General features: G+C 34.4%; 1 protein-coding gene across 1 annotated transcript in view; it reads left to right on the forward strand.

Annotated features, from left to right (window-relative positions):
* ROBO2 (roundabout guidance receptor 2) overlaps positions 1-11,225 on the forward strand; it is a 570,503-nt gene that overhangs the window by 472,330 nt on the left and 86,948 nt on the right. Inside the window, exons 10-13 of the mRNA XM_024731557.1 lie at positions 2,542-2,747; positions 6,969-7,050; positions 7,479-7,641; positions 9,244-9,410. Of these exons, the coding sequence (XP_024587325.1) occupies positions 2,542-2,747; positions 6,969-7,050; positions 7,479-7,641; positions 9,244-9,410 (618 nt within the window). The remainder of the gene's footprint in view (positions 1-2,541; positions 2,748-6,968; positions 7,051-7,478; positions 7,642-9,243; positions 9,411-11,225) is intronic.

Genomic DNA, 11,225 nt, shown 5'->3' on the forward strand with positions numbered 1-11,225 from the left:
CAAATGAAATTCCAATGTAGAATGAAAACATATGTTGTGTTCGGAAAAACAAGCAAAACATCTATAGCGATGTTTCTGTTGTTACATTTTTGTACTTAGAGTCCTTTCTTGGAAATATTTTTAACTCAAGTGTTCACATGAGATGAGGTTGTTAATGGTGATGAAAGGTGCTGTTGAGTGATAATCTTACTTATTACAGGTAGAGCTAAGATCTTTAATACACTTGAATTTCAAAGCATCCTTCTTATTATTTCATTAACACTGTTCTTCATTTCTTTTCTTCTGTTAGAAAATTAGAAAATTGTAATGAGAATTCTGAGTAGAGCCAATAGAATCTAAAAGGACTGGAGAGAAGAAATGTACAATAGATGTCACATCATGATCTTATATGAATGGTTTATTGAGGATACACAATGCATAGTTAGAGAAAACCATGGAATTGTTCACAGATCACTGGAAACCCTAAATGTTCATTTAACCTCTGACCTTAGTGTCATGGAAGCTTGTGGTCATCTTTCACCCATAACATCCTTGAAACTGAAAGTTCTTTCTGGCCAGGAGATTTTCAGTTACTTTTTTGATCAAATTCATTTAAAAGACAATGAGCTACTCATTTGGGCAGTTAAAAAGAAAAAAAGAAACTAATTGTATGTCCTTTGCCCATATATAATGATTTCAAGGATATGACAGTAAGAGCAGGTTATAAGAAGTTACCAGAATCCTATATAGATATTTAATTTGAAGCAAAGAAGTAACACTATATAAAATTTAATAAATAGTTTCTTCTCTGGTAATGCAGACCCATTTTTCTTACTGAATTTCAAAATTATTCATAATGTTTTGTGAATTGGCCTTCCATTTTTGACTCAGAGAGAAAATAAATTCCACAAAGCATTCAACTTGAATATCTATTTGCACAATTATTGCCAGATATGTCAGAATTAGTATAATATTGTGCTTTCACATTCTCTGAAGATTATTTAATTTACTTCTAAAATGAAGAATTTGATCAAGAAAAGCAGTGAACTAAATGGATCTAATTTTTATTTGCAAAGAATACACAGAGAATGTTGTTTTCCTTAGGTTTTTATAAGGTTTTCTACATATACACACATTTTAATACATATTTTGATATAACAGGTTTAGGTTGATTGGAAGTCCACTCTATCTTGACATGCAGGAGACCTCTATTTTAAATCAAGATCAGTTGGCTTTCTCATGGTAGCCTCTAAAAGGGCTGTTTGATTTAATGTCTTTCGCCAAAACTGTGAACTCTACAAATAAAAATACATATAGATTGAGAAATATATAAACATATAAACGGGTATTTGTAAAAGTTTGTAGACAAAGGAAATTAGAGCATTAATAAGCAAAATGAGTTTTTTTGATTATGTACATAATAATCCAAGATGACCTTCTTGAGAAAAAGCACTCTTCACAGTTGCTTAGCAATAATTCAGATTCACCATCTTTTTCGTTTTGTGGAACTTATATATATATATATATTTAAATATTATATTTGTTATTATTATACATAATAAAGAGCATATTTGGATAATTAACCAAAACCTATGTGAAGTTTATAAAACTTTCTCTTACGAAATCCTTTCTTGGGCTTGGGTATATCAGTTTCATTGTGAGATGGTCTTCTAATGAATTGTAGATGAAAGCCTGCCTCCAATTGATTCCATATTTTCATTACCCATTTAAATATTACTATACATTCTGATATACTTCCTAAATCATTATATAATACTTCTAAAGGCACTGATGATACTGCTACAAATCAATATTCAATTTAAAAACAGTGAACTATGTTTATGAAATTATGGAAAATTTACTCAAATGATCACAAAAATGAATATATATGTAAACACAAATTTTCATGAAAATGCTATTTTTGTCATGTCATAAATATGGTCTTTAGATTTTTTTGCTTAAAAGTATAGACAAATTATATCATCCACATTATATTACTATAATCTAGAGCCCAATATCACAATTTTAGAAATAAATTATTTATAGTCTAATATTTTAACATCATCAAAATATTATAGTCTATATAAATAAAGCCGGCAACTGGTGCTATGAAGGTAAAATTATGTATTGCTCATATATTTATAATGAAAGCAAAAGTGAAAATTGATTGTACTCATGTGATATTCCACAGGCTTTCTTAAACATGCATATGAGAGAGAAAATGGCCATTTTGCAAATGATTACCATAAGCTCTCAACATTTTAATTTTAATATGATTTAACCTTTCTAAGATGTCAGAATTTATCTTATCATCATCTTACTTATAGGTAACTCAGAGTAAGTTATAAATATAGTATGGCTTCAGTAAAATATGTACAGGTGTATGTATAGTAATTATAGATGATAGATTTATAATGGATATAGAATATTACAGAAAAAATTATAAGTAATATGTATGACTTTGGGGCTTTAATCTTACTTTTGATATAAGACTACTGATGATATAAAGACTACCAAATTTCATAAAATTAAAATATCCTGAAAAATATCTTTGTCCTTCAGTTTTGACAGATAGACCTCCACCTATAATTCTACAAGGCCCAGCCAACCAAACGCTAGCAGTAGATGGTACAGCATTACTGAAATGTAAAGCTACTGGTGACCCTCTTCCTGTAATTAGCTGGCTAAAGGAGGGATTTACTTTTCTGGGTAGAGATCCAAGAGCAACTATACAAGAACAAGGAACCTTGCAGATTAAGAATTTACGTGTAAGTAATGTTGGAATTCGTATTTGGATCTTCATCTCAACAGAAGTATGTACTTCCCTAGGGAAAAACTGTGTTGTGAAATTAAAATCTTACATCCCTGCATAATTGCTATACATTTTATTATAGACCCTGTTATTTATTTTACAAATGACAACTTGAAATTAGAGGGAAGTTCATTGTCCTTAAGTTCATTATAAGCTCATAACAGGCCTAGAAACTTTTTATTCCTTCATTCTATCCTATATGTATGTAATCAATGAAACGAAAAAGGTTAAACACATAAAGTTAATGATAGTAATAGTACATTTAAAATAACTGAAAATGAGAAATGCTTCTGATTTACTCTCATGAACAAGGGAAGTTCGTAATGAAATGTGGATAAATTGGCTCAGCCCAACAGTTATGTGGGAAGTAATAAAGAGATGAGACTGATGACTGCATAGAAGCAGGTTTGGCTAGTTGGTAAAAATATCTTACATTCTAGGTAAGGTTGCTATGCAGTTTAGGTTTGGATCCGTGCACAAGAACAAGCCATTGCTAGTCTTTTAACAGAAGATGACATGATAGAAAATGACCATATCTGCCAACTTACCAAGCTAGACTTCAGGAGCAGCTCAAAATAAATGTTTACTTCTGAATACTATATTAGCTATCTATAGCTGTGTAACAGTATTAGAAAACACTTCACGACACTTGTGTTGTTAGGCTCAAAACAACACGTGTTTACTATCTCATACCTTCTGTGGGAGTCTGGGCATGACTTAGCTGGGTCTTCTGCCCTAGGGTCTCACAAAGCTACAGTCAGGGTTGTAGTCTCATCTGAAAATGGACTGGGGATCAGTTTGCTTCCAAACAACATAGTTGTTAGCGGCATTCAGTTCTTAATGGCTGTCAGACTGGTGACCTCAGCTTCTTGCTTGCTGTTGACTGAAGGCTGCCGGTGGTTCCTTGCCATGTGGATATTCCCAACATGATTGCTTGCTTCCTCAAAGTCAACAAGGAAGAGAGTTTTTTAGCAAGACAGGCTTACAATCCTATATAACGTAATCACAAATGTGACATCTTGTCGCCTCCATGCCATATTCTATTGGCCAGAAGTAAGTCAACAGGTCCTCCACACACTCAAGGTGAGGGATTACACCAGGTGTGAATACCAGAAGGATGTTATCATGGGGGCCACCTGCCCTCCACAAGTATATTCAGTTCATTCAACCAAATATAGAAAGCCTCCCCTCCATGTAGCAAGCACTATGCTAAAGCTCAAGAGTATGTCAGAATAGTCACAAGATTGGGAATGAGGGCCAGAATTAGGGTGGTTGATATAATAGTACATGAAGAAAAATTGACTGAAAATGATTCAGTGGAAGAACAATTAGTAGCATCTGGTATCTAGGTATAAATTGGGAACCAACGTGATTAAAAAACAAACGAAAACGTGTTGCATTTTCCCATTCAGAAGCCTGAGGAGGAAGATAAATTATTTTTATTATGTGTATTTTCAAATGATCACAACGGGGAATGTGTTTTTCTTACAATGGAAATTATTTACAAACACATGTTTATCAGATGTGTAAATACGGACACATAACAAGAAGGAAGAATGACTTTTTCGTATGTGCACATGCATACACAAACACAAATCTTTAATCTGTTACTATAATGAATGTATATATTGTTTTATTTTAATGTTGAGATAGGCATTAATTATTGCTCTAAGTAGACAAAATGCTATCAAATTCAATTTAAAGAAAAATAAATTAATACAGGTTTTTAGCCTGTCTTTTTATTTATTGTAAATTAATTGTAAACCTTCTTTGGACAAAATGGGAGTTATTAAAAAATTAATGCCAGGTCTCCTTGAGTAAACAATTTAACCGCTCTCTCTGAGCTAAAAGCAGACTTCTTGGGCCATGGAGGTTAATGCATTTCCACTGTACTGCTGAATTAAAGGGTGTGCTTGAACAGTCAAGACCCCCAATAGTGTTTAAAAGAAGCAATTAAAGGTGGGTGCTTGATGATGTCAAACAAAGTTTGAGCCCCTCTCTCAGGCTTCTGAGTAGTCTTTCTGAGATGCATACTCCTGGGAGCTTGTCTGCAGCCAGCTACACAAGGAGAAAAGTAGGTGAGAGAGTGTGCCAGCACATTAGTCTTTTTCAAAGCACTGATTAAGGACGAAAAGAGAAGGATGGAAAAGATATGAAGCACTCATGACCAGAGAAGACATTATTTAAAGTTAAAGGAATGAAAATGAATATGGTGATGATGATGGTGATACAAGAGTGAGCTTTAGCAATGGTGTTTAGGGTTTTCATGTCACTTTTGATAAACTCCACGATGAAAACATTGTTATTTTTCTGTAAGATGACTGTCTTTAACAGAAATAAAATGTTTTACACTACTTCACTGATACAGTCAAGAGAGGGTTTCTGTAGATCATATTCCTTTATATCTTACTTTCTTTTCCAGTACTTAATGCAAGGGGGGAAAAATAGTGTGATGAACACTGTGTTCTCATGGTCCAGTAATTGGTAGCTGAATCCGTTTCTTCTGAGGAGAATATTCCAATGATCATTAAAACCTACCGACCACAGCTAATGTCAGACTTGTATCTCCATACAATGACAAGGAGATGCAGTTAAGAAGCATTACCTAGTATTCTTCTTTTAGCATTTGCACATAATAACAAGTGCTACGTTTTAGTTCAACTGCTATAATAAAATGCAAATTTTTTACTCTTTCACAGACCATATTCAAATGAACATCCCATTAAAATCCAGCCTCGGCTCATTATATTTAGTTTGTGAGTGATGCTTCTTAAAAGCAAAGATTTCTAATGACTATAATGCGTGCACAGCCACATTTGAAAAAATGGCTCTTTCTACAATGGCTGTCCCCCATCTTGCCTCAGTATAATAGAAGACAATTGTACAGAGATAACATAATATGGCAAAGAATGACGTGACAGAGTAATTTGAAACTTAGGTTAAAATACATAATGCCATTTAAAATCAATTAAAATTGTGGAACCGCAGTAACATCCAGGCACTAATGATTTACCCGAGAATCAGTTGTGGAAGACTGAGTCATCAATACACTTACATTTTGAACCCAACAGATATTATATTCCATGAACTCCCATATTTTATCAACAATTAGACTCACGCTCGTCGTGGAATTTTAATTCTACATCTTCTGCTTTGTCTTATTCTGTTTGGTCATCAGTTTCTCTTCCCAGTCTAGCTTTTCCTTCACCCCTAAACTAACCTGAATGAATGTTGTTTGCAATTTAAACCCGTGGGACTCAACCACAGGGAGGATTTTTGATTTACATATTACCGAACTTGAAGTTTTTGTCAAGGTATAATCACGGAATCTTCTGCCTTTTAACATTTACAAAAGGGAACTCTTGATTATATTGTCAACTATTCCTCAAATTCTTTTGCCGCTCTTCAATGAATAACAAAAACATTTTATGTAATCAGTGAAAGACAGTTTTTATTATGCTTTAAAAAGTGTTATGGATTAGATGATTTCTATGACCATTTCAGCTCTCTATTGCAATGATTCCATGGGTATCGTCTGCTTGTTTTTAATGACACAACTTTATTTCATTCACTGTTACACTGCTACAATTTTAATAAAAGTGAGTACTGCACTCTTTAAAAGGAAAGATTTAGTTTTCCTTTTTTTAAAAAAAAAATTCTTCTTCACTTTTCTCCATGTCTTTAAAAAAAAAGAAGGTCTGCCCCCCATTATGTCAGTGCTTATTTACTCCTGGGTATATTTTATTCTGTGAAATACAGTTTGTTGACGACAAAGAGGACAGCTTTGCATTACTGATCTCTGAATGTTTATAGGATGCTGAAAACTGTCCTGAGTTATCCATATCTAACTCTGACACAGTGAAGTACCAACATAAGCTGGAATTAAAAGATAAGGGGATTGCTGTGGAGGCAAATAGAAAGACAACTAAAGTTTACAGACAAATAGCATTTAGTTGTAGAAATATAATAAGAATCTTTGAATCACCATTATGAATAAAATACATGATATGAGCTTATTTTAATATTTTATGTGTGCATATGATTGACTCTAATGTACAATTTGGACCGCCAAATGATATATCACATTTTCACAGTCAAATATTGCCTTGTTGAGATTGAGTAATTATTCTACAAATCAATTAAAACAATTTTATTCTCTCCCTTCTATGCACACTAGATTTCTGATACTGGCACTTATACTTGTGTGGCTACAAGTTCAAGTGGGGAGACTTCCTGGAGTGCTGTGCTGGATGTGACAGGTGGGTTCTTTGTGAACTATTTTAACAGAAGAAATCTTGAGCCAGTTTCAGTGATTAGCTCATTATCAACTAACAAGTTAAAGAGAGATCAATATTTTAAATTTATTGAATGTAAGAACTAAGCTTTACGCCACTTTTTCGTACCTCTTGGTACATAGCATTGCACATATGAAATGTGATACATTTGTCCTTAATAATCTTGTTATTTTATTTTCTCTGTCTAAAGAACAAGCAATTCTAGTGATCATGTGTGAAAGTAAATATTTACTAATATGTAGGAAAAATCAAATATTCACTTATATACTTTTGATTCATGAAGATGAATTGCTCACTGTCTATTCAAATTCTTTAATAGACTGTTTTCCTTTTAAGCATCTTTGTCAGCTTATGTAATCAGAAATGAAGCTTTTTCTATTTGTCCTCTCTAGAGTCTGGAGCAACAATCAGTAAAAATTATGATTTTAATGACCTGCCTGGACCACCATCCAAACCACAGGTCACTGATGTTACTAAGAACAGTGTCACCTTGTCCTGGCAACCAGGTACCCCTGGAACCCTACCAGCAAGTGCATATATCATTGAGGCTTTCAGGTATGAGACAGTTCCTTTTTTCTCCATTGGGTTTTTGCTTTAGCTCCTATATCCTAAAATCTCAAGTGAGCTATCCTGCTGTTTTACTCTAAGGACATGCTTAATCAGTGCATTTTAAGAATTTATCTTTTATATCTGACTTTATTCAAGAATAGACTTTAGTTTTATTTTTCATTCATACCTTAATTATAAGATTAAATATGCATTATCCATGCCTACGTCTGTAGGGATCTAGTTATGACATAATCACTTAGCTCTTGACCATTGTAGGGATTTATCAGATGTGAATTTTGGCTTTAGAACTAAGCAGAAAATAATTTAATTAGGCACAGACACTTTTTAAGTTATGCAACTGTTATTGAGGCATGGAAGCTTGGAATTTTACTTCCTAATAATTAGAGCAGAATTTAAAATAATTCCAGTGTTTTATGCTATATATTTGAATACGTGTATTGGCTATACCTAAGAGAATATTAAAAGCTACAATTAAGAGATTGAGTACATGCACTTCTGATTGCTGAAAGGAAAAGATATGTCCAGTTGTTATTTGAAATAATTGCAGTCAATTCAAGGACATAGACTCTAATTTAGCAAATACTAGTATAAAATTGTTTTATGAGAATTTGAAAAAATAGTTGTACTAATGGGAAAATGTGGCTTCATATTTAGTTTCAATGTGCTTCTGTTTGCCACTATAAATATAGTGATAGCCTCTCTCCTTTTTAAGCATTAGGACAAATCATCACTTTCATTTTAGGCTTCCCTAATCTATTAAAGTTAAGGATCGATATATAGTTTTCAAATTTCAAAACAGTGTTTTTCTATAAGTTTCATGCTTTGGTGTAAAAAGACTTCTGAAAAATAAACAGACAGCCCTGAAAATCACATTTCCTCCTCATTCTAAACAAAAGCAGCGTTTGACCTTAGGCAAAGTGCTATAAAAGGGCATCCCATCTGCAGATGACTGTTAAAGGGTCCACACATGCAGATTCAGAGATATTTCACCATCCCGAAGTGATAAATCACAATACTGTGTAATGTACAATTTTATTAAAAATGTGACCAAGGGAAAATATTCATTACATGCTTCCTTTCTTCTTTTACAGATATGTAGTTTTAGAAGGCTCTATTATAATATTGCATGTGGAATTGATGCAAAAGAAAACACACCTTGTAACAGGAAAATGTATTGGCATAATTTACTCTGTAGTCCATTTATTCTTTCTACAGGTTAATTCTTTTCAAGGTATATATATATACATTTACGAGGACCATATTTATTGTATAAACTTGATGTTGTGATCTTGGCCTCTGTTCCTTTTACAGGTATTCATTTAGTGGCTGCTGTGCTTTAGCAAAGGGCTATCACATCTCCTGGGCTGAGTTTAATTTTGTTGTGCATGGCACTTCCGTTAGGTGGGCTCGGCTTTGTTGTTGAATAAACTGAAATCATCCAAATGTTTCATTTATTGGGCTGAACACTTCAAGCGTTGTGTGTGTGCGTGTTTAATTTTCAGCCATTAACCTTTGTCATTGATACCCAACTCCATTTCCAAGACCCTTATGACTGCTGTTTAAATGAAATTTCTGTTCATGTTTCAGCCAATCAGTGAGCAATAGCTGGCAGACAGTGGCAAACCACGTAAAGACCACCCTCTATACAGTGAGAGGACTGCGGCCCAATACAATCTATTTATTCATGGTGAGAGCAATCAACCCCCAAGGTCTCAGTGACCCAAGTGCTATGTCAGATCCTGTGCGCACACAAGGTAATTTCAATAGCTGCAAACATGACTTTTTCTAGAAGGAGGCCTTAAACAGATCTTTAAGGACAAAGGGGTTGCAGGACCAAAGATAAGTGTGTCTGCATTGCTTATTATAATGTTTCACTAGACCTGATCCAGTGAAAGAGAAGAAAACTTGTTGTTCACCTTGGTGAGTGTGTCCTCTTTCTGGATTTTCAGGGTCTATTTGGTAAAAAAGAAACAAAATAATTTGGTACAATTACATAGTAAGTTAAATTGGGGCTTAACTGTAGGGCTTTACTATATTTCAAAAGAAGGAAAAATGTTCCTCCTTCTTTGAAATTAATTGTACAATAGCAAAAAGTGATCTTTAATGGATAAAATGCCCTGTTAGGGATATCAAAATTACTTCCTCTAGTTGAGGAATTGTGTTTTGATAGTGCAGTGGGTCTCAAGGTGTGGTTCCCACAGAAGCAGCATCTGCATCACCTGGGGCCACAGTAGAAATGCAGATTCTCAGGCCCTGACTCAGAAGCTCTGGGGATGGCGCCTGGCAGCCTGTTAAAGTGCCCTCCAGGAATGTTAATACTTAAGCTTGACAAGCATCATTACAGTGTATTTTATTAAACCACATGTTTAAAGGAACAATTTGTTTCAGGAAGCAGTAAACCAAGCTTTCTTCCTGAGGTATGCAATGCTTTTGACTAATAAAAAACAAAACAAAACAAAAACACCCACCCAGAATATTATAAGATCAAAATGGAAGATTTCTCATCTCATCTTTCATAGCCTGCCGCTTCAAACTGAGAAGTTGCTGCAGTCTAGGGGTTAATATGGGATGTTGAATTATAATTTTCCTTCTTACTAGTAGGTGAAGGGAATTAATAAAATAGAAATGGTGGCTTTATTATTTGTTACAGCTTACTTCCCACACGGTTCTTGAGAAAGGGTTAATTATTTCTTATTTGTAAAAGGCTTTGATCAAGATATTTATAATTCAAAGTAGTATTTTTATGCTATGAAAAGCACCATACAGCCATAAAATATTATTATAATTACAATGTAGTTCAGTGATAGTAACTAGCATGCTATTATAACAGAGAAGGGCACCTTAAAGGAATCAAGTCAAATAAAGTTACCACGTGATTTTGCAACGTTGCTGACATGATGACAGTCAAGGGAGGAGGGGATGCCACTTTGCTGTTGTTCTCTAAGCAGTAATGTGATTAATTTCCCATAATGATAAAGGACTGTAGGTAAAGAACCTGTCTCAAGAGAAGGAAAAAGTACAAGAAGGAATTTGACGACCTGAAACTGTTTCTATTTTACCTTGCTAGGATCCAGTTGCTTTTAGTGTGTCTGAATTTAATGAGTACATTAAACTATTGAACTAGAAAATGAAGAGGTGTATGGTTTTGAGTCAAGAAATTGTAGTACCCAGATCATTTTTTTTTTTTTTTTTTTGCGATATGCGGGCCTCTCACTGTTGTGGCCTCTCCCGTTGTGGAGCACAGGCTCCGGACGCGCAGGTTCAGCGGCCCTGGCTCACGGGCCCAGCCGCTCCACGGCTTGTGGGATCTTCCCGGACCGGGGGAAGAACCCGCGTTCCCTGCATCGGCAGGCGGACTCTCAACCACTGCGCCACCAGGGAAGCCCGGGATCATTTTTGACACCACACTTTCAGCAGCTTTGCATTCTGCAAAGCACTTCTTTGCAAAGAACACTTGGCTGTGTGAGCTCTTATTTTTCAAAGATATTAAATACTGTAGAATTTAGCAATTTCTTATTTCAGCAAGGCAGCAAGTACTTGTATCATCAATATCACAGTAGATCATAGAT

The sequence above is a fragment of the Neophocaena asiaeorientalis genome, unplaced genomic scaffold (genome assembly GCF_003031525.2).
Source record: "Neophocaena asiaeorientalis asiaeorientalis breed wild unplaced genomic scaffold, Neophocaena_asiaeorientalis_V1.1 scaffold330, whole genome shotgun sequence".
Classification (NCBI taxonomy): Eukaryota; Metazoa; Chordata; class Mammalia; order Artiodactyla; family Phocoenidae; genus Neophocaena; species Neophocaena asiaeorientalis.